We start from the raw sequence: 24,579 nt of genomic DNA on the forward strand, positions 1-24,579 counted from the left end.
TAAGAACTGGCTAGGAACGGCATGATAATCATTTATTGCATCTCTGAACATAACTACTAGTATCATCTCATATGTATCCCAGAGGGGCACTGCCTCACAGATCCATGGGCGGGAAAAAATAGTATGGCATGACCAGGGCATTTGGCTGGAATATTGGCATATGGGGGCCTTGTCATGGTTAAGTCTGGGAACACCCTGGGCTACAGCCTTAAGTATTCTGATAATAAAAACAACCCTGTCAAAATCACAAGATTCCACAGCATGTCTCCAGATCATCGGTGCACATTCTGGCTCGAGATAATTTATTACTACTACGACAGCGAGTCAGCGACACAACCCCACTCCCAACTGAGCTCTGCTGTGCTGCGTAAAATGGGTCGGTTGAGATAATTAATTATTGAATGGCTGCACACTCGGAGTCGGAGTAGCTCACCTCTCACAAGACATCTACAAATATTCAAAATAAATATCCAAGAAAGCACCACAGCGCTCTGTAAGGAACCAGGCCTGGCATTCCTCCATTTTATTAGCCTGGTCCTGACCATCCCATAATACTACCATTTCATTTCGTATTTATGGTCTGGCATTTGTATGCTCTGAAGCGATTGTAGAAAGCAGGAAGTTTGCACTCAGTTATAGTTTGAAATTATTGGACACCTCTCACCCAATCGCTGGCAGTTACTCAACAACAACATAGCGCAGACCAATGGCTCTGGCGCAGATGTGTACGTCATTGTCACGAGCGTTCTCCCCCTTTCGTCCCCACGTGGGGGGCGTATTCGATTATTGGCTGTTTTCTGGGGGGGGGCGTTGCAATCAAAATTCTACTGCTGCAAGCACTCCACAGAGAAGCACGGCCAGACTACAGTAGTGGAGCCAATCCTTTGGCGGAAGTACGTAGGATGGCTCGCGAGGCTACCATTTTATCGGGGCGGTGCCCACTTTGATTTTTGTTTCCACAGGGGCCGCCATGCATTAAGGGCAACTATAGGCCAATGTGAAACATACGTACAGTGCAAAAGGCCGGTGTACAGGATCAAGTCGCACACATACAGAAAGACTACAGTATTTTACTGATCAGACATGTTGACATGTTTTCAAAACATCCAGCACTCATCTATTATGTATAACAGGGGTTTTCAACCAGTGGTCCATGGCCCATTGGTGGTCCATGGCAATATTGCTGGTGGTCCGTGACTTGCTGCAGTTTAACCTACTACAAATATTCCGTACATGCAAAAATCATAGTAGACCACGGGAACTATCTCAGTCTGAATGGCGGTCCCTGGGCCAGAACCAGTTGAAAACCCCTGATGTATACAGAAAGAGACATGGCCACCCCTGCATACAGCCAAAGAAATAAACCTCTACAGCTCTCGAAATCAGCAAATAGAAGGAAAACACTATACTTTACTTTTACTTTTCAGGACATTGCACATTAATGAACATACACATACAAACATATATGTAAAATGTGCTAGATTATAGCACAAATGTTAATTTCCATCTGGTGTCCAAAATCTAGGGCACCATGCACTGGCTACAGCGACGTATCATCACCATCACCATGCAACATCTTGGGAGATTAAATAACCTTAGCAAGTCAGTAGAGGCCCACATGATACATACTCATTTCAGGGGTAATGGACATTGTCTCGAATTCTTGTGCTGTGACAGCACTGAACATACAGTACTTTGACTGTGAGGATTCACAGTATACATTCCCTGCAGTGTGTGCCTCATAAGAAAAGTAACTGACAGTTGCATGGTCTTACTTAAAGGGACACTGTGTGAGATTTTAGTTGTTTATTTCCAGAATTCATGCTGCCCATTCACTAATGTTACCTTTTTCATGAATACTTACCACCACCATCAACTTCTAAGTATTCATTATGACTGGAAAAATTGCACTTTTCATACATGAAAAGGGGGATCTTCTCCATGGTCACTCATTTTGAATTTCCAAAAATAGCCATTTTTAGCTGCAAAAATGACTCTACTTGGAGCATACTAGAAAATATTTGTTTATTACTTAGTAAACTTTCATGTAAAGATGAAATTTGGCAATAGGCAGCCCCGTTTCAATGAGCAGCATAGTTGCAGTATCTTTTTTGACCATTTCCTGCACAGTGTCCCTTTAAAAGTCACATGGGCTTGCCAGGGCCAACAAGGATCATGGTCCTCCTGGCACTTGTGAAATTCCAACCCTGACAACAGAGGCTTTAACCTTGTTGGAGGTAGCTCACTGAACTCTCCTCATTCTTTTTGTGTAGCCACTGAATGAGAAATACATGTAGTATGAGCACATATTGTATGTTTTAGTTTATTATGCACCAAAGAAGCATTTGAAAGCTTCAGAATATTTGACAGGGAAAATGGCAGGGGCCACTCATAACCAGAGGCGCATCTTGTCACCAGGCTAGGCAGGCAGTCGCTTGGGGCACCCAATCCTGTAAATGGCGGATAAGCTAAGACATTAAATGACAGTAGTGGTGATTTTATAGCGAATTTTCACATCTCCAAAATTTTACTATTTATACAAGGTGTCAGCAACCTGTGACGGCCATGTGAATTTTCGAGGAGCATCATAGGCTGCCTCTGAGCCTTCTTGGACGCCTGTGAAATTCCTGCTGTGTGAGGGAGGTCTTGCCATCGTCACCAGTCCTGACCTCTAGTGGACATCAGGGGGATTGCAAGAGAATCAAGGCACATCTGAGGCCATCTCAGTAGCTATTCTCCAGTTCCTCCCTCCATCCTCTGTCAACCCTCTTCCCATGGAGGAAACAAAGAAGGTAACGAGGCAGGATGGAGGATTTAACACCACATGCGAGCCTGCTTCTACGTACAATATCTGGCCGATCTAGTCCCTCTCATCTTTTCTGAGGCATATTGCAAAGGTAGAGTGGGGGGAAATACCACCAGAGGAGTGCAAGAAGCTTGTTGATGAAAACCAAAACCTTCGGAGGCTGCCATTGCTGTCTAATGGTGTGCAATAAACCGGTTAAGAAGGAGTGCCAGTATTTCTGCACATGCCCTTCATGTTTTTGCTTGAAATTGCAAAATCCATTTGGAAAAAAAAATACTTTGCTATTCTAAATATCTTTTGGACCTTCAATTAAAAGGTGGTAAAAGTAGTGTATACTTCCATTTCTTTCTGAAAATATTGCAAATTTTGTAAATAAAATTAAGGGGTGCTGATACTAACAGGCGGCGCTGTACATTTGTGTATCTATGATAAGCTTTTATGGTCAAGAACATACCTGTTCTTACATAAAAGAGTCCATACTCATTCACAACTAATACATCCTAGTCAAGAAAAATGCAGTTTACACCGTTTTAATCTCACTAGTTTTAATTGGAAAACATTTCAAAAATAGGTCAGAGAGAAGCAGTGCACATCAAGTTCGTGGTTAGTACATCAGAAAATATTATGCACATGATAAATAGGAATAAACATAAATATGCCAAACACCGTTCACTCTTATCTTGCTTGGTTAGATTAAGAACAGAGTACCTGTGCTTCTCAATGAATCATCACGATACACCAATCAAAGAAAAAAAAATCTTCGCTGGATTAAAACTGTTTACACCAGATCCTCAGCCCTACCACGAGTCATTCAACACATATTTTGACCTTTCATAATTGGCATTTTTAAAAACAAAATTGCACACAATTTGATGCAGTTTTTAACACTTTGTAACAAAAAAAAATACAACTCAAAAAACAACACGACAAAGGTAAATTATTGGCAACATAAAAGACACAGACAACGGATAGTGACTTAATTAATTAAGGAAAGTATATTAACCCCGTCAGCACTTTGGAGTTGGCTATACAATGTAAAGCACTGAGTAAATTTGATGAGACTATTCTATCTAGATCCAGTCATGAACATTTCAAATATTTCGCTCTCGGTGAAGGGGTCGTCAAATATACCCGTCAGACAACCCTGTGCAAACTACTCCATCATGACCAACTTCATTTTCCCTATCGGTCCATTTTAAAGCAGTCTTGATCTGAAATGTGACTCCTAATGTTTAGCAAGGGGTCACTGGACCCCAATCTGTAACTGAAAATATGAGGTGGTTTTTTTTTTTTTACTGAATTTTGTAGCGGTAACACGTCAATGCCATTGTGATATGAAAGCCACTCCAATTTGAGTTCCTTGTCTTGCCACTGATAATCATCTCCTTAGAACTCAGAACTTTTAAGTTCCAGAATCTTCAAAAGGAACTTTCTGTACCTTATCATAATAGATACATTTGAAAAATGTCCTAAACTAACCACACTCCCTTCACTGAAACAATGGAAAAAAACAGAAAAAAACATTACAACTGCAGTCCAGAGGAAGGTTAGAAATCCCTCTGAAACAGCAAATGAAAGACATGGCTCAGTTACAGGGTTTTAAATATGTGTACTTAAGACAACTGGAAAGTAAAAGCCTAACATTTGCAAGATTTTAATACGGGAAACTAACTAGACCAACAGCACAGTGCGCATTTCAAGTCTTCAGACACAGCTCGTCGTCCACTTGAAAATGGCCCATAGCAAATCCCAACACTGCCACAGAGTTGCTACGATTTACTAGTATTATGAGTATTTCCATCAACGAATATACACACATCTTCAGCAAAAATCATCTACGAGATCTACCGGTCTAGATAGAAAAAACTGAGTCACTGACACACCGAGTGAGATAAAAACTAAGAAACTTTTCACTACCTTGGCAGAATGCAAATGTATGTGATAAGGAGGGAGAGAGAGAGAGAGAGAGAGAGAAAGAGCAAGAGAGAGAGAGAAAACGAGAGCGACAGAGAGAGACCTTTTATCCTGTCAGGAGGAGGAAAGAGAAGAAAGTTCTACAATGGTCCGAGAACATGCACATACCAAATATTCTTTTGCATGGCAGATTTGTCTGATTTCTTTTTTTTTTTGCATACACAATCCAGTGGCATTGACTCAAGTCAAGGATGCTTCACTTCAGGAGGGTGGCACTTTGACACTCTGCACTTCAGTTTGCATTGATCATCACACCTCACCTCACCTCCTCCCATCCCATCATTCATGAGACCTGAAATGGTTCTGCAAGAGTGCATATTTACGCTTCAATCAGCGCAAGAGTTAAAACAATACCAACAGAGTACAACAAAAGAAAACATTTCTACATTAGTGGCTGTTACGTCTGTGTCTGTGTCTGTGTGTGTGTATGTGTGTGTGTGTCTGTGTGTGTGTGTGTGCGGTGGTACAGCTTGGCACCTATGTGTTTTAGGAACGAGGGCACAGGAAGGTGCGTGCATGGTGTCCAGTGTGTTAGGTGGTGTCTGTGAGTGTGAGTGTTTGCGTTTGCGTTTGTTTTTCAGTGCGGCCAGAGCATGGTGAGGGGCCTGTATCTAGTATCCAGCGCATCGAAAGGCCAATTGCTTTCCTACTACTCTATTGCATGACAGCTGCGTGCGGCGAGGACTATAAGAAAGCACTTGGGTTCGCTGCGGGGTCCTTTTGGTTCCTGTAGCGCATGGCCAGCCAAACACCCAGAATCTGACAAGGAGAAAACAAAACAAAAATGTTGATTGATTTTCACAGGAAAAAAAGGGAAAAAAAACCTACTCTGTGTCTGTAATCACATAACGTTTCAACTACTTAGTGTTTCAAACTGCTTAACAATACAAACTTTGTGTCAATACCTCATCTACTTAAGGGTTGGTGATGAATGTCTATACTCTAGGAAATGTTATAGTGGTAGTCTGGAACTCCATTAATTCTAGGGTATCTTTATACAATCATTAACATCTGGTAGTAATGTGTGCAGGTGGACTGGCTGTATGTCGTGGATGAGTAAAAAGAGATCCAGTCATTTTACACTTCAGCACTCAGCCTCTAGTCTACACCTTGGCACATTTGATTGTTTATGGTTTAAAACTTCAATGATCCTCAAACCGAGGAGGGAAACATTTCAATTTAGGACAGCCAGACCTTCTACTACCATGTATGAAAGAAAGGCATGCATTGGTAGTTGGGTCAATGACGTTTTTAGGGGCTCAGACGTCAGGTGGTACAACCACAGCTAATGTCCATAAATGAATCAGTAATTGGTCATTAATATACTGTAATGTGTATGCTTTAGATCAGTGGTTCCCAACCTATGGGTCGCCAAAGATCCACAGGGGGTCGCGGAGCCCTCTTGATTTTAAGGGGTTTCATTTTATATATATATAGCCCATGTTGAATAAAAGACAAAGCATTTAGGCCTAACTAATAAATGCATAGAAGCAACACATTGTAAGTGCTACATTAAACATTTATTCTATATTTGACCAAAGACGAATTGAGGAATAAAATAACTAAAATTAGTTTTCGCAGGAAACAGAGGGCATCTTGTGACTCCGTCTCGTGCGGGCGCTCGCGTGGTTGGGTCACCAAAGCTTACAATAGTAAGAACATGGGTCCCTTAAGAAAAAGGTTGGGAACCACTGCTTTAGATATTTCACTAAAAACAAAACTAAAAATTGAATCCATACTGGCATTACCTGTGGTTGCACCACCCTGACGAGAGCTACTACTAAACATCATTGACCCAGTTGCATTACAATACATTTAGCAGAAGAGTTTATCCAAAGCAACGTACAAAGAGGACAGTACATTTTATGACATTACTTTGCATTAGTACCGTAGTACATTTTATGACATTACATTACATTTATCAAAGGCTTTTTACCTCGGTGAAGCTGAAGAAGAGACCTACACCTCCCAGGATCCTCAGCGCTTCAGACGCATGCTCCAGCATCATGTACCCACACGTCTGACATCCTGCTGGGCTCGTCTTGCAGGGCTGCAAAGCCGAGAGCTGGTGTTAACCAATGACTACACACAACCAGAACATATCCTACTGGGGTCATCTTGTGTCTGTTTACATGCTGGTAAACATACAGTACACTGCAATTCTGACATCCTATTAAAGGGCCATTTCGGTCGTCTACAACATTCAGCTTCATTGCCCAAGCTGCCTATGACTTACAGCAGACGCGAAAAATTGTCATCCAACCCTGACAGTGTTGCTTGCACGGAAAGCTCGCATTGACAGCTTACCCACGGGGGCAGCACTTCGTCTTAAAGGGATATGCCACTATTTTGGGGCTTAATAGAGTTAAAATTGTTGGCTGGGGTTTATAAAGGTGGTTAAGTGTCTTATATTTCATGTTAAGCGTTGTCTTGCTTTAAGACAAGTTAAAAGAGGGAGTATGTAGCTAAGCTAGTGAAAGTCAATGGATCACTGTAGCATGTAGCATGCTACACGGATCCATTGACTTTCACTAGCTTAGCGACATGCTCCCTCTTTTAACTTGTCTTAAAGCAAGACACCGGCTTACATGAAAAATAAGACACTTTACCACCTTTATAAACCCTGGCCAACGATTTTAACTGTATTAAGCCCCAAAATAGTGGCATACCCCTTTAACAAGTTCCAAAAATCACCTCATGAATATGCCACATCAGCAGACACCTTACAAAACTAGACTGTAGTGTGTATGACTCCAGAAGAGTGAAAAGTGTTTAACAATATGTGTCAGTGCATGCAGCCACATACCGGTTTGTTTACATTTGGAAGTCCATAGTCCATCCATTGAGCTAGCTAGCGCATATCCCTATCACGAAAACCCGAGTTTTGCAGACAGAAACGTATTCCAGCATTTTAGTTTTTCAATACCTGTTGCTAAGTTATGGGTAGCTTGGGCAATAAAGCTGGATGCTCTAGACGACCGAAATGGCCCTTTAAGATACTCTTGCAGAGCTACAGAGCAGAAAGGTGATATTAACAAATGATTGCACATAATTGAACACATCCTACTGGGGTCGCCTTGCAGTGCACTGCTCCAAGCTACACAACATGCAAGGGGGACTAATGTTTCGATGTTTCTCTACATCTTCATCAGAGTGCTTGAGGAAGTAAGGAAATGTGTGTCGAGAGTAAGGTTGTCACATGATCTCCGGTCAAATTTAAAACTGCTGTGTGTGTTTATTAATCCTCAAAGGAGAAATTGAATGACACCTGACCATCCACCACACAACACATAACACATAACGGCCAACACGACTGTCAAACACATAATGAATAACAGCTAAAAAAAAAGATAAGAAAAGAAATAGTCCATCATAAAAACACAAATGTAATCACTGCAACATTATAACACCATTATAAAAATCCCAAAACGTATATTAAGGTTTTATTACCATTGGGGTTTGGGACCGGCATTACAATGACCTTGTTACTCACCGCGTTACACATTGCATAGTCGCTGTTGAAGAGCTCCACGGTGTCGGTGGTGTTGAACAGCCCACAGCAGTTCAACTTGTTCTCCAGGTCCAGTTTGGTCGTGTTCATGACCTTCCATGAGGATGTCAGCAGCTGGCCCTGAAACAATTTCACACAACACAATTTGCCAAAACCCAAACCACAACACCATATATCAGGGTTTCCCAAACTGGGCTGGGCACTGGGGGTGCGCGGACTGCCATGAGGGGGTGCACGAGCTGAATAGAGCCATGGTGGATATGTGAGTTTTTATCCAGCAAATGAACATTAAGTAGTTTTTAATTGTATGGTGAATTGTATGCTGGAAGGGTCCATCTGAAGTGCAGTTTAACTCCTAGACTATTGGAAAAGAGGATTCCCCAAAACGACTGTGCATAATGTGCAGTGAATCCATACTTGTGTGGCCATCAGCACACCAAAATATTTGCTCAGGGGGTGCGCGAACCACATTGAAATCTACAAGGGGGTGCGCAGGGAGGAAAAGTTTTAAATATTTCTGAACAATGTACAGTACAATCTCTTTGGTAGAGACATATAAGACAATATCACAAAATCACAATCATCTTAGAAATACAAATTAAATGTGGAATAATTTTTTTATTTTTTTTAAACTATATAATAGTGTCTTACCTGCTGTCCTCTGTTCATGGCCAGGCAGGAGCAAGACACACCAAACTGGAACAGGAAGACCACGAACAGAATGACCATGTACTGCACACACGCACTTAAGGAACAAACACATGGCTTTCTTGGACACTTTGAGTGCGTTTTAATGTGCGACCTTGCCTCCTCCACTTGCGCTTGTCTCCTCGTCCCGCCTCCTGGCCCCTCCTCCGTGGAGAAAACAATAAAGTTTCCCAGCTGTCAGCCTAGCCACAACAACTTTTGAGGGACTGTTTTTCATTCATCATCCCAATTGCAAATGAGAAAAAGACTCTACAATTGAGCTTTTGCAAGATATTGAAATATAACGCTGTTGTCAGTGATGTCATCATGACGAGAAGCAAGTGGAGGAGGCAAGGTCGCATATTAAAACGCACTCCTTCTTTTCAAACCAAAGAACTGTCAGAAACGGCAATTCACCCAGTCAGCTCCTCTGTCTCGCCCATTAAACGCCATGTTTTCCCCTCTGAATGCTCCACCCTTGGTCATGCGGTGCCAATCACTGACAGTCATTTGGCATATTGATTAGCCAACGTGGGGGAAAACAAGCAATTTCATGGGCGGGCCCAGGGTTGCCGACTGTGTCTATAAAATGCTGTATACATCTGCTAAGCCTGGCTAAAGACATTACCCAGCCCACAGTTAGCTAATTTTGTTTAGTCTCAATGTGTATTGCCAATTAGGCAACTATGGGTACGAAAAAGGTAAAATTGCATTGCATACAAAAAACAATAACAATCAAAACATGTTTTTTTTTTTACTTCCATCGGTACATGTTATTAAGTTGCCACTGGCAGGTGCAATGGCACAAAGACACCGACAGCCGCTGCAGCTAATTGGAACGTCGGACTGCTTGCATTCTGCTTTTAACGGTCATACTCTTCCGCTTTTATTCGGGCGCGTGCAGGTGTAAAGGATACAAAGAAGAGCATGACTTGGTGGTGGTGGATGGCTCCGATGAGGCCAACGATGGCGATGAGAAGCAGGAAGACTCCCACGGCAATGACGCCCCCGATGATGTGGATGCTGGACACGATGCCAAAGCCCTTTCCCCATGCTGCCACGCCAACCAGGAGCAGGCCAACCAGCTGAGGACACAGATACACAGGAACGGCCATTACATCATTAACAAAACATCATTATTCATTGGCAGATGTATTTTCACACCCCCTGTGATGTGGATACTGGGCACGATGCCATTTGAAGCACTTTCCCTATGCTGCTAGTTCAACCAGGAACAGGTCTACCAGCTAACAGAGGAACACAGGGAACAGAGAAAGAAACCATTATTATCCAGTGCAATGCTGTATACTGTATTAAGCCATTTCCCTATGCTGCCACACCCACCAGAAGCAAGCCTACCAGCTCAGCTGAGAAAATAAACCACCATTTTCAAGTGCAAATTATACACATTAAATAATAACCACAGGTGGTCCTGGACACAATCCTGGTAAACAGGACTACTCCCGAGGAAACAGGTACAGAGGACATGATCAAGGGATGTACTGAGGTACAGGTAATCATCAATCATTATCAAGTGGCGTAGTACTAAGGTCCAGAAAGTCCTGATTATGAAGTGACATAAGCTTATTTAGGTGTAGAGAAACATCCATCAGTCATTATTACATGCCCTTTGCCCATGCTGCCAGCAACAGGCCCACCAGCAGAGGAAACAGACAGAGAAATACACCAGAATCAGACGCAATACCATAGGTCAGAGAGCTGGGCAAACTCAGGCCTGGGGGCCACATTAAATTCAAAGTACCATACTCACACCTAACATTCCTAAAACAGCTAGGGTCTTGCAGGTATATGAGATTAATCTCATCTAAATGCTCTCATCTTAAAATTACAATGTGCAGGAGTGAAATAGTCAACAGCAAGTTATGCCGATGTGGCCTTCGGACTAAAATAATTCCCCATCCCTGCCATATACTATAGACAATAAGCCCTTTCCCCGTGCTGATAAGCTTACATCCAACAACCATATGCACACCGGCTGACACGGGGGTACCGAGACACAGCCATTACATCATTACAGTAAAACTAGGGGTCGATCAATACAGGTTTTTTAATGGCCGATGCGATACCGAATTTTTTCCATCACCCTTGGCCGATACCCGATATGGGTTAAAAAAAAAGGTTAAAAAATGACAAATATTCCAGGTCTCAAGTTAAAAATAAACATTCCTTTAACATTATCAAATTGAGGTAGAACTTGTAACATTTAAACACCCACTCTAACAATCAAGTTATGTCTAACAATCAAGTAATAAAAAAATAAAGTGTCTTGGTGCTTTTAAAAAAAACCCGAATGACATAAAATAATAAATATTGCGAATCGGCCAAAACCACATGCGTATCGGCCGATACACTTAAAAAATGCAAATATCGGCCCGATACCGATACCGATATCGGTCTATCCTTAATTAAAACCCATCATTACCAGTGACAGATATCATCATTATCATTGACAGTTTTTGTACACCTCTCCAGAAGAGGGCTGTGGAGTGTGGTCCAACAGGTCAACTTCAGAATTAGAACTGAACAAGTCTCTTTGTGGTAGAGAGATGATGTCTTTCCAGTTCCATGAAGCACAGTCGTTGCTTACAACTAAACTCTTTCCACATAGCACAAAGGACAGTGTGTGGCGCCAGAGGAAGACTGAGAAACACAGCTCACAACCAAACACCATTACACTACATTACAATTAGCTGACCCTCTTATCCAGAGTAACTCGCAGAACTGGGCACAGGGACAGGACAAGACAGGACAGGATGGGAAGAGCTCCCTGGAGCTTAGTGAGATGACATGCTTGCCGTGCTCAAATGACACTTCAGACAGGCGCTAAAGTAGGGAGCAGGACAACGCTGGCTACTCACTCTCCCTCGTTCACATTTCGCCACTGGTGTGAGAATTACACCTTCGGTACGAGCTCTCTGATCCCAACACCATCTCTCTAACTGCCGCCCAAATACCACTTATGCACTCCAGCCCTTAACCAACTAATAAATAAGCTGATTCCAATCAGAACAACTGGTCAGGTTGGAACACTTGATCATTTGCCATGACGTGGAGTCTGCCACATCATACAATCCCATAGTCTGAAAATGAAATTTAATCTATTCAGTCATCATCAAGATCAACAGCAACAACAGCAACATACTGTAATGTGCAATGTGCAAGAATGTGTATTAGGTCTTTGTCTATGTCTTCTATCTATCTATCTATCTATCTATCTATCTATCTATCTATCTATCTATCTATCTATCTATCTATCTATCTATCTATCTATGCTGTCAGACACCTTATCCCTCGGGATGAATAAAAGCACTCTACTCTAGGCTACTACTCTACTATTAACAACAACAACAATACAGAGAGTGTGCCAGATGCAATTACACCTTCGCAAAAGCAATACTACTAGTGCACTAGCAGAGGGTCGAACTTCTAGTGCTAGGAGTAAATCGCACCATCTCGAATGCAAACAACATTCGACTTCAACTTGAAGTCATGCATCAAACAACATCGTCTAGTATCCAAAACATCTGGCAATGTGTCCAAACTACGTAAGACAATGGCTTGTTGGATAGGCCGCTGTCAACGGACAGAACAGTGTTCATTGTATCTCTCTGCAATTTACCCTAACTGGATGGAATGAGGTAATTTAAAGAATTCCAGTTAACGGGTATAGGCCACGGTTAATGATCCTTTTCAATTTCACGTGAGTTTGTTTTTCATACAAGTACAATGAACTGTAGACCATGACATAAACAAGCATAAGGAATTCATTTTAACTAAAATACCCCTTTACCGTGCTATTTATTCAACCAATTCTAATCAGGATCCATTTTCATATCAGTACCACACCACATCACTGTTTACAGAGGGTAGCCTACTGGTGACAACACAACCACATCGCCATGTCGGCTTAAGTTAATCATCTATTTAAAAGCCTTCTAGCAAATAGGCCCATGAACAGAATAGTTGTTTTTACCAATAACACCAAAGGATAACCTTGCCAGACAGCGAACTTCACTGCTGAAGGCGGTAGCCCATCATTTAGCGCTAACAGCTAACCGTGGCTTCCGATTTAGCCAGCTAGCTTGAACATAACTGAGACATTGCTAGCATACTTACATAACAATAACCCCAAAAATATTGGACTTTTCACGTCCAATTATCTACCAAGCTAAAATGTCAAAAGGCTATACAGAAGCCGCATTCCAGTGGTCAGCTCGTCTTTGTAAATTACAGTCGCATGGTTAACTGGACTATTGAAAGCTGGATTAGGCTAGTTCATGTTAACAGCTGGGTAACATCAGCCCTAACACAAGCGTTTGAGCTGTCTGTTGCACCAGTAAACTTACCATGTACACAACATTTAGCGAGCACAGAGCATTTTTGGAGCAGGTAAATCCTCCACAGACCATCCTTTCTCTTGGTTCTGTGCAGACCCTCGCAGATGCAAAGATATCGGTTAAATCTCCCTGTCCAAGGGAAAGGACTGAATAAAAAAATCTCCTATCCTAACGTCACTAGCAGCAAGCTCATGAGGCAGGAGGACTGCGCCGAGGGCGGGGCTATGGCGTCACACATACTGGGGCGGTATGACTCACGACCTTTGTGTGCATCGCGTGGCACAGTCCACACATATTTGACCCCTCTGCCTTGCACAATGACATGCCAGATACATGTAACATACCATACGACCGATTAGGCGTAGACCCCTGTTTTAACAACAACAAAAAACTGACTGTGAACATGATGTTGCGCAATCAAAGCTGGCTAGCACACCTGACAGCTCCCAGCAATCTGAACCCATTGACCTGTTCTTTCAGTGATTTCACTCAAAGGTGTAGAGTAGAGTAGAGTAGAGTAGAGTATCGTTTATTGATCCCAGGGGGAAATTAAGGTGTCAAGTAGCATACACACATAAATAAAGACATAAAGACATTGTCCACAAGACATAACACACATATTTACACATAAAATAATCATATATAGCTCGCTGTTGCATACTTATTGCCAAGGCATCTCTCTCTCTCTCTCTCTCTCTCTCTCTCTCTCTCTCTCTCTCTCTCTCTCTCTCTCTCTCTCTCTCTCACACACACACACACACACACACACACACACACACACACACACACACACACACACACACACACACACACACACACACACACACACACACACACACACACACACCAAAAATATAAAGTGTAAAGTGTCCACAGTGTTCACATGTGCCTTAGCTAAGTGGCACATAGTAGCCAAGACAAGGTGGCCATAAAGTGTCCAGGAGTGTCCATAGTCTCTTTCCTAGAACAATGTCCATTGTATTCCTTAGAAAAAGAGATGGGGGGTTAAACACAAGTCACCCCCTGTGTCACTCCACACACACACACACACACACCCACACACCCACACACACACACACACACACACACCAAAAATAAGGTGTACATAGTCCAGGAGTATCAGTAGTCAGGGGGGTTACACACATCGCAAACTGAGTATCTACACACACACACACACACACACACACACACACACACACACACACACACACACACACACACACACACACACACACACACACACACACACACACACACACACACACACACACACACGCAGCTGTGCATTCCGCTGAAAAGGAGTCGAAGGGTAGAGAGTCCAGGTAAAAAGAGTGTGCAGGAGTGGGATCTGTTTATGCAGTCCAGTCCCCTATGATGATCTCTCTTTGTGTGTCCTTCTGTGCAATGTTGAATAGCTGGATGGCCCTGGGTACAAAGGACTTCCGCAGCCTGTCTGTCTTGCAGGAGATGGCGCGCAGTCTGTAGCTGAACAGGCTTCTCTGGTTGTTGAGGACTGGGTACAGTGGGTGCTTGTCGTTGTCCAAAATAGAGTCCAATCTGCTAAGTGTCCTCTTGTCGGCTGTGGTTGTGAGGGCGTCCAGTTCTGTGCCTACAACAGACCCTGCTTTCCTCACCAGCCTGTCGAGCCGTCCAGCATCTCTTTTCCTAATGCTGCCACCCCAGCATGCCACAGCATAGGAGAGCACACTGGCCATGGCAGACTGGTAGAACATCTGCAGGAGTCTGTTGCAGACATTGAAAGATCTCAGCTTCCTCAGAAAGTAGAGTCTGCTCTGGCCTTTCTTGTACAGTGCATGTGAGTTGGCAGACCAGTCCAGTTTAGAGTCCAGGTGAACACCCAGGTACTTGTATGTGGAGACTGTCTCCACAGTCTCCCCCTCGATAGAGACAGGCACCAGGGGTGGGGTGGTTCGCCTGAAGTCAATCACCATTTCTTTGGTTTTGGTGGTGTTCAGCCGCAGCTGGTTGGTTCTGCACCATTTGACAAAGTTCTCCACCAGTCCCCTGTACTCCCCCTCCTGCCCATCTTTGATGCATCCAACAATGGCTGTGTCATCCGAGAACTTTTGCATGTGGCAGGTCTTCGTGTTGTAGTTGAAGTCAGTGGTGTACAGGGTGAACAGCACGGGGGAAAGCACCGTTCCTTGTGGAGCTCCAGTGCTGCTGACTACAGTCTCTGATGTGAGGTCACCTAGTCTGACGAACTGGGGCCTTCCTGTGAGGTAGTCTGTGATCCAGTTCACCAGCCCAGTCTCCACTCCCATCTGCAGTAGTTTGTTTCTCAACAGGAGTGGCTGTATTGTGTTGAAGGCGCTGGAGAAATCAAAGAACATGATTCTAACAGCACTGCTTCCTTTGTCCAGGTGAGAATGCACTCTGTGCAGCAGATACAGAATAGCATCCTCAACTCCCACCTTCTCCTGGTAGGCAAATTGTAGTGGGTCCAGTGCGTGGTGAACTTGGGGTTTCAGTATGTTGAGCAGAAGCGCACGCTCGAATGTCTTCATTATATGGGATGTGAGGGCTACCGGTCTGTAGTCGTTTAGTTCTTTGGGGTGTGGCTTTTTGGGTACAGGTATGAGGCATGAGGTTTTCCACTGTGTGGGCACCTTACCCGCATGCAGACTCTTATTGAAGATGTGTTGGGGTGGCTCAGCTAGCTCTTCTGCACAGGTCCTGAGGAGTCTGGCGCTGACCCCATCAGGTCCGTTGGCCTTCGGCTTAAGCCTCCGCAGTGCGCTCCTAACTTGTCCTGTCGTAATGGTGGGGGGTGGCTGCTCCGTTTGTGGTGGGGGATGGGTGGGGAGAGGTTCTATCAGTGTAGGTGTGTCAGTGCAGGTTACTACTCAAAGGTGTAGAGTAGAGTAGAGTAGAGTAGAGTAGAGAAACTTTATTGATCCCCAGGGGGAAATTCAGGTGTCAAGTAGCTACATAAAAACAAACACAGACACAGACACACAGACACAAACACACACACACATGCCAAGAGGTTCCAGATCTGGGCCAGCTCTGGCATCTCAGGCAGTCCAATCCCCAATAATGATGTCCTTCTTAATGTCCTTCTGTATACTGTGTAGGTTTGGCTCGAAAAGTGGTGGGGACATTTTAATGGCAAATTATCCGGTTATGCTGTTTTTGCATTATATTTGTGAAACAGTGGTGGGAACAAGCTAGGTTTATCTTAAAAGTGGTATGGACATGTCCCCACCATCCCCCCCTAAAATTACGCCCATGATTTCACTATTCCCCATCTGCAAGTAAATGGATGGTAAATGGACTGCATTAATAGCGCCTTTTCCACTCCTTCGAGCACTCAAAGCGCTTTATGTTGTATGCCTCACATTCACCCACTCACACTCTCATTCACACACTGGTGGCAGTGGCTGTCACACAGGGTACCACCCTGCCACCAGGAGCAACTTGGGGCTATCTTGCTCAAGGACACATCGATGAGGTCAGGCAGAGCAGGACTTGAACTTGCAACCTTCTGGTAGCCTAACGGGTCCTACCACCTGAGCCACCACCGCCTTGAAGTTGCATTGAAGTCCTGGAATATCAAATATGTATCCTAAAAACATTAATTGTTCATCAATGCCAATCACAGGCCTAAGAAATACCTGACACTCCGGATGGAGTTTAGCCATGTATTGCAATAACCCTGTCTGTCTGCCTGTCTGTCAGTTTGTCTGTCTGTTCACCTGCAATGTTTTGGGTTGCCTGCAAGTGGCGCCAAACACACATTACATGCATCCAGCACATGGCCTGAGGGCCAGATTGTTAGCTCTAATGGCTGTTTCAGATTTATTGTACAAGTGGAGCCATGTCAGTTAAAAGCCAATGGTTTACATGCAGATCTCATGCAGATCATATCAAATGAGTGGACTTCTAAGGCTAATTCACATTACTAGTGTAAAGTTTTAATTTCTTTATCAAAACTCTTCCTATTGACTGTTCCGGTTCGTGATGCGGATCATCGGATCACCAGAATTTAATCACTTGTTCCTTGGGTCATCCAAATCAGTTCATAACTTTTTGAGTTTTCCTGCTGACAAACAGACAGACAGACAGACAGACAGACAGACAGACAGACAGACAGACAGACAGACAGACAGACAGACAGACAGACAGGCCAACAGGACCAAAAACATAATCTCCTTGGTGGAGGTAATGAGCAATAACCTGGTCATCCCTCCCTGCTCATCCCTAACCAAATCACCAGGGGGCAATCAGGCTCTGTTGTGAAATGGACACAAGTTGCTCCACTGATAAGTATATTGCAACATACATATTCAGTATACAGGATAAATTGTAGGTCAGTGGCTTGGTAGAGTTAGAACCTTGGTAGGAGTGATTTCCAAAGCTGTGCTATACTTTATATATGGATGTGATAATAACATGTGCATAAGGACACTATTATGAGGTAAAATGTTGTGTATGTAGGCCTATGTGATTGTCAAAAATTGAATGTAAATGTTTGACAGTATGTGTCAGGGTTAATCCTCTTCTACAACACAGCATGGAGAGACTGCACACCGGAAAAGCAAGCAGCAGCCTATTGGTAATTCAAGTGGGCCTTGGCAAGTGAGCGTTACACTACAGCTCACCGCAAGATCCTGTTTGCGATGCACTGAGCTGTCACTCAGTATAGGTGAAATCAGGAAGTCATTTCAAACTCACGCAAAGGAAGTTCACACACGCACACACTCACACACACACCAAAGCAAGCGGAGCGAGTCTGATCTACAGTACGCTCATGTTTGGTCGTGCACATCGCGGACTTGGACTTTTCTTGTCTTTGTTTTGTCCTTTTTATCATTTGTTCAGATCCTCATGACATGGATGCGGAGACGGAGGGTATGCTTCTGTACGTCGTGTGAGATGGACGTGGGATTGGGTCCTAGTAGCAAGGCAGACGTACCGTACAGCAGTCACCATGAACAGCAACAGCAGCATTAGTAGTAGCAGCGTTAAAGGGGCCCACTCCAGTGCCATCCGGGCGGAGGTGAGGCGACATGACAGCGTCCAGAACAACATCAAGAAGCTCCTGAAGCAGCTGGAGAGAGTGCAGGACCAGCAGCTGCGCACTGGCCTCAACCTGTACATACACAGCATCCAAGGTGAGAACTCAATTCCTCTCCTCTCCTCTCCTCTTCTCAACCTGTACATACACAGTATACAAGGTGAGCACTCCTCTTCTCAACCTGTAGTGTAGATACACAGTATACAAGGTGAGCACAACTCTTCTCAACCTTTACATACACAGTATACAAGGTGAGCACAACTCTTCTCAACCTGTAGTGTACATACACAGCATACAAGGTGAGAACTCAACTCCTCTCCTCTCCTCTCCTCTGTTGGGTCTCTCCTCTTATATCCCATCCCATCCTCTCCTCTCCCATCCTCTCCTCTCCTCTCCTGTCCTCTCTTCTCCTCTCCTCTCCTCTCCTCTCCTCTCCTCTCCTCTCCTCTCCTCTCCTCTCCTCTCCTCTCCTAAAGCTATACATCCACAGAGTACAAGGTGAGCTCTCCTCTCCTCTCCTCTCCTCTCCTCTCCTCTCCTCTCCTCTCCTTTTCTCATCTCATCTCCTCTCCTTTATATCCTCTCCTCTCCTTTTCTCATCTCATCTCATCTCCTCTCCTTTTCTCATCTCCTCTCCTCTCTTCTCTTCTCTTCTCTTCTCCTCTCCTCTCCTCTCCTCTCCTCTCTTCTCCCTTCACCTCACCTTTCCCCTCATCTTCTCTCCTTCACCTCTCCTCTCCTCTCCTCTCCTCTCCTCTCCTCTCCTCTTCTCTGCTTCCCCTCTCTCCCCCCTTCACCTGACCTCTCCAGCCCTCTCCCCTCATCTTCTCTCCTCTACTCGTTCATCTCTTCTCATCTCCTTCACCTCTCCTCTCCTCTGCTCATTGGGCCCTCTAATGGGTTTGGGGTGCATAGCTTAGTACTTCAGTGCGGTTTACTGTATTTTGTGACTATATTTTTGTTGACTGTATTTGGTGACTGATGGTGAAATGGTGGATAGCACCAGTCTGTATACTTTGAGCAAATTGCGTGAATTGTGTGAATTATATCTGTGTGCAAACATGTGATGAAGTAGGGATCGCATATTACGTCAGCTTTGGCTTCTGTTACCTCGCTGCAAGGATATGCTCAGCCGAGCTAAACAAAATATAGTAATGTCAGATGACATGCAGAAATGCAGTTACTCAATTACATTTTATGATATTTTTATGATATTGTTTCTGTTACATTTTTTCTGCAAGGCAAATACTCTTTATGGCGAAAAAGTCAGAAATCATTCAAGCTTTATGTACAGTAAATGCCGCTTCCAATGTTATTTACCCATTTCCTGTTATGCTGCCTGCAACCACAAATTTGAGATTAGCCGTGGCCAATGCAACACTGAAATCTGTGTGTCTGTGCTGACCAGATGGATTAAAACCTATTGTCCTTAGCTCTTCCCTTCAGAGATCTCACACAGACGCAACACACATCTTGCACATTTCCTGCCGCACCTCTCTTTGAGGCTTTCATCTTAGAGCTTCATATGAACTCAATTAAAGTGTTTACATACATACAGTACCAAGGACCACTTTCACTTTTCTACAAATTTGAAAGGCATAATGGTAAGGCCTCTTGGTTCTTGATACCAGTATGCCTTAGCCCTGTTCGATTCAAACTAAATGGCTTTGCACAGAGCCGTTGTACGGTATGTATGTCGTCATGACAGCAGAGTCTAAGTTCCTGCTGTGCAAGGCTACTTCCTGTGTCTGACGCTCGGTAGCTGGCCTCAAAAGCCACTTCCTGTCTGACAGAGACACTGCGACACCAAGCCACCTGCTCTCTCTCTCCGTGCCTTCCAGCACCCTAGGACGCTGCCCTTATCCATTTGCCCAATGTCAAGAGCACTTGAAAGGCACAATACCATGTTGCGTCAACATAATTTATTGTTGCATTTTTTTAAATACACTGGCATTCAGTGGTACATAATTTACACCATAATCAGTCACATTGGGGCGGGGGGGCTCTTTGCTCATGTCATGTCCAGAGTCATTTCAATCAGGACCTAAGCTTTAATCTCGAGAGCAAAGCCAGCACCTTGAAATCAATACACAAAAGCTAAAAATACACAGATTTATCTTCAAAAGACGACTAACAAGGGAGTGTGCTAAATAATTAGATAGGAAACACCCCACTGTGATCAATTTCCACAACTCAGCATCTCAGCAACATGCAAATGGCTCATAATCCAACCCTCTTGTGTGCAAATTGCTTTTACATCTTTGTACACAGCATAGCTTCATTTCCCCCATCTCATTAGAGTGAAATTGCCATGCACTCATTAGACACACACACACGCGCGCGAGCACACATGCACGCACGCATGCACGCACGGACGCACGCACAAACACACACACATACACACATACACACGCACGCACGCAAGCACGCAGGCACGCACATACACGCACGCACGCACGCACATACACGCACGCACGCACGCATGCACGCACATACACACACACACACGCACACACACACACACACACGCACACACACCACTCAAATTGGTACCACTTAAATTATTGATTCATCACTTCACCCTATTCGACTAGCCACTCTTACAACAACTGAGCACCACTGGATTCAGCATCCTCCTCCTCACCTCCACCCCCTACCCACTCACGCTCACCCCATTGTGACTAGCCTCTTTTACAACTTACCAGTGTAGCAGCAGCCTCCGCTGTGGAGGTCTTAAATCCAACCCCCCTTGACACATGCATGCACAGATGCACACACACACACACACAAAACACACACACATACAGATACACACGTCACACACACACACACACACACACACACACACACACACACACACACACACACACACACACACACACACACACACACACACACACACACACACACACACACACACACACACACACACACACACGCATAAACACACTCATGCACACAAACACAAACACACACTCTCACACACACACACACGCACACACACACACACACACACACACACACACACACACACACACACACACACACACACACACACACACACACACACACACACACACACACACACACACAGGCCTCCTTCCCCCTCCAGTGTGCCGTGCTGTGTTCTTATTATTAGCATATCAATTACAGCAGAGCAGATGTCCAGAGCCAGAGATCCTAGGGGTCGCGAGGTCACAGACCACTTCCCCTTTCTCACCAGAAATCACTCTGTTTCTATGTTTCTAAGTGTGTGTGTCTGTCTGCGTGTGTGTGTGTGTGTGTGTGTGTGTGTGTGTGTGTGTGTGTGTGTGTGTGTGTGTGTGTGTGTGTGTGTGTGTGTGTGTGTGTGTGTGTGTGTGTGTGTATGTGTGTTACTGTAACTTGAATAATGGAATGCATGCCAATGAGGCATTTACCTCATTGTTTTGGAATGATGAAAATGCAATTCCGGTTCTACACGTGTCTAGTAATTCACTTACATTATCTGATCATTATTGTAGATGTACTGTATACCAACCTCGATAATACCATTACATTGCTGTCTAATTTACAAGTATAACAAAGCATGTGTAGCATCTCCAAACAGAAAACCAGTCATCCAGAAATCTGTAATACAGTAAATTAAATAGGCATGTGCAAAAAAATAGTACCTTTCACACAATATCTACAGTGTGCAGGGCGTTTTCTTTTTTTCTCACTTCTCCCCTCTTCATCTGGCTTTCATAATCAGAGCACAAAGCCACTCTGAGATTCAAAACAAAACAAAACCATTTCAAATGCATTTTTGAACATAGGCACAATCAAAAATATTTATGTCATGTTGATGTTTGTTTAGGATTATGTCGCTATTTTTCATAGACCATTGCTGCCGTGATGGTGGCACTATAACTCAGGTTCTATTCAGCTAATGAGTACACAGGGAGGCAAACAGATCAATGGAGGTACTATCGTCAGTGCCAGACACCTACACTGCACACAATGAACCAATTACACAGACGCCGTCACACAAAAACACACACTAACACTTCAATAAACACCTGAGTCGGCGCGATAGGGAATTTGGGCTACTGCTCCTCTTATCGAGATGTCTGAAAATGTCAAGAGCCAAAATACCAACAGCTATAAAAGACAGCTGTTACAGAGTAGGTATCACAATAGGAAACGTACAATGGCTGCTGCAGTTATTAACCTACTTTTGGTGAGCAAATACCATTTTGCCTTTGTTTTTCTCTTTCCTCCCCACAAATATTTTATAAGCAATGTTTTTATTTTTTTGGGACCCTGTCTGTCCACACTTATTCCTAATGCATCATTGGCATCTTTGCCATTCTCCTCCTCATCAGGGAGAGGCTTAGACTGAGACTGAGGGGGAAAGAGAGGGGAGGGGAGTGGAGGAGAGGGGGAGCGGAGGAGAGGGGAGGAGAGGGAGGCAGGCAGCAACAGAGAACGGGAACGCTCCACGCAGCAGAGCCCAGTCTGCTCTCTGACAGCGGAGAGGATAGAAACAGGGGAGGAGAGGGAGGGGAGACCAGCGTGCAAACCAGGCGGAGAGAGAAGCTGTGGGAGTCAACGACGAGAGAAAAAGAGAGAGTGAAAGATAGAGAGAGAGAAAGGGAGGGCGGGAGAGAGGGAGAGTCGGTCCATATGTGTAAAATAAGGAGAGGCAGGCGGAAGGCGGGCTTCCTGGAGATGTAAAAGGCTGTGTGTGTGTGTGGGCATCCAGAGGAACCAGGGATATTCCTGAACACCACCACCACCATCACCACCATCACCACAGCTGCTGAGCTCTGCTCTGCTCTGCTCCACACATGGGCTCTCGTGCTGGACTCCTCCTCAGCTTGTTTTGTTTATGACCAACCCACTGACTGACCCCCACTGCTGCTGCTGCTGCTGCACTGCCAGACTGGACCAGACCGGACTACACTGCCTCCCATCATCATCATCATCATGGACATCATGGATAATTTAGAAGACGGGCGTCTGACCAGCTTCCCCACACCACAATGCCAAACATCTTCTGTGGAGGAAACGGCTTCTAGATTCTAGTAGAGTATTTTCAGCATTCATTCACAACGGTCTCACATTCCATTCTTGCTTGAGGATTTCTGTCACTGCTGGGTTTCTATACTGTGATGAAAAAATCCTATGACTAAATCTTCGCACAATTCTTTATACGCTTGAGGATTTCTGTTATTATTGCTGTCATTTCTGCCGGACGGACTCCCGCGGAGGGCATGCGTCCGAGGCAGCTGTATTGATGTTGTCAGTGGGTGCGATGCGCCTGGAAGACCCAGCGAGCCTGGAGGGAGGGACGGCCAGACACTCAGGGAGGAAATTGCATTTTCTTCTCTCCCACAGGACTTACCATTAGAGCCTCTTCCTCCCCACCCCACCCCACCCCACACTGCTCTCCTCTCTTCCTCTCCTCCTCTGTTCTCCTCCTCTTCCTGCTCAGAACTCATCCCATCCCTTACCTCCCCTACTCCTCCTCCTCCTCCTCCTCCTTTTCCACCTCCATATCCTCTAGTCCAGGTCTAGTCTGCCTGGCTAGCTGCCTGTCAGCTGCCTGCCTTGCCTTGCTTTGCTCACCGTTGCACAATGTGTTGCAACACTTGGAGATGGAGTGACACGCTATAATCAGAGCGGCACAGCTGGCTTGGCTTGCTCGGCACACACTACCCCTATACAGCCCTCAGATCATCAAAGACGCTGCTGCCTCTAATGCGCTAATTTATTCACGCTGCTCACACACACAGCCTGTTTTTTTTTGTATTACTGTTGCTATGGAATCCTGTTCCAGGGGAGGTAATCGTTTTCAGAATTCCTTGTGAATTCCGTCTCTCTTTTTTTCCTGCGTGTGTGCTTTCTGTACCATCATTCTTTGTCTAACCGTGTCAGAAGAGTCAGAACTGCGGTGAGTCTGAACGAGAGGAAGAGAGAGCAAGAGAGAAAGAAAGAAAGAGAGAGAGAGAAGATCTCTTCTCATTTGTGACTGTCACTCTTGGTGCGGATCAAGGATTTTGAGGAGGGAATTATACCGTGTAGGAGATAACCGTGACAACATTGATCTCGCACCCATCCATCTGAAGGTGACATTTTAATGGACAGATTAAAGGAAGTACCTGGCACTGTCAGCTGAGAGCTTGGCTGAGAGGGGCTGAGGGGCTGAGAGAGAGAGGGGAGGAGTAGCGTGTGCAGT

General features: G+C 44.5%; 2 protein-coding genes across 2 annotated transcripts in view; one reads left to right on the forward strand and one right to left on the reverse strand.

The window, feature by feature from the left end:
* Window positions 1–3,337: 3,337 nt before the first annotated feature.
* tspan31 (tetraspanin 31) lies at window positions 3,338–13,530 on the reverse strand. Its single transcript, XM_063208135.1, has 6 exons — window positions 13,346–13,530; window positions 9,896–10,063; window positions 8,943–9,023; window positions 8,274–8,411; window positions 6,717–6,830; window positions 3,338–5,539 (listed from the first exon to the last, which is right to left on the reverse strand). The coding sequence occupies exons 1-6, from the start codon at window positions 13,406–13,408 to the stop codon at window positions 5,465–5,467; spliced, it is 639 nt and encodes a 212-aa protein (XP_063064205.1). The 5' UTR covers window positions 13,409–13,530; the 3' UTR covers window positions 3,338–5,464.
* Window positions 13,531–23,027: 9,497 nt separating this feature from the next.
* The window catches only part of agap2 (ArfGAP with GTPase domain, ankyrin repeat and PH domain 2), a 32,412-nt gene continuing 30,860 nt past the window's right edge, over window positions 23,028–24,579 (forward strand). The window contains exon 1 of the mRNA XM_063208136.1: window positions 23,028–24,579. This exon is cut by the window's right edge and continues 1,720 nt beyond it. The gene's annotated coding sequence lies outside the window, so the exon portion shown is untranslated.

This window comes from Engraulis encrasicolus, chromosome 10 (assembly GCF_034702125.1).
Source record: "Engraulis encrasicolus isolate BLACKSEA-1 chromosome 10, IST_EnEncr_1.0, whole genome shotgun sequence".
In the NCBI taxonomy this organism is placed as follows: domain Eukaryota; kingdom Metazoa; phylum Chordata; class Actinopteri; order Clupeiformes; family Engraulidae; genus Engraulis; species Engraulis encrasicolus.

Excerpts from the sequence above, each read along its gene's own strand:
- tspan31 (XM_063208135.1), bottom strand. The coding sequence starts at position 13,408 with ATGGTCTGTGGAGGATTTACCTGCTCCAAAAATGCTCTGTGCTCGCTA. Across the intron at positions 10,064-13,345 it reads CGCTAAATGTTGTGTACATG|CTGGTTGGCCTGCTCCTGGT; the intron begins GTAAGTTTACTG and ends CTGTGTCCTCAG. Across the intron at positions 6,831-8,273 it reads ACTATGCAATGTGTAACGCG|CCCTGCAAGACGAGCCCAGC; the intron begins GTGAGTAACAAG and ends TCGGCTTTGCAG.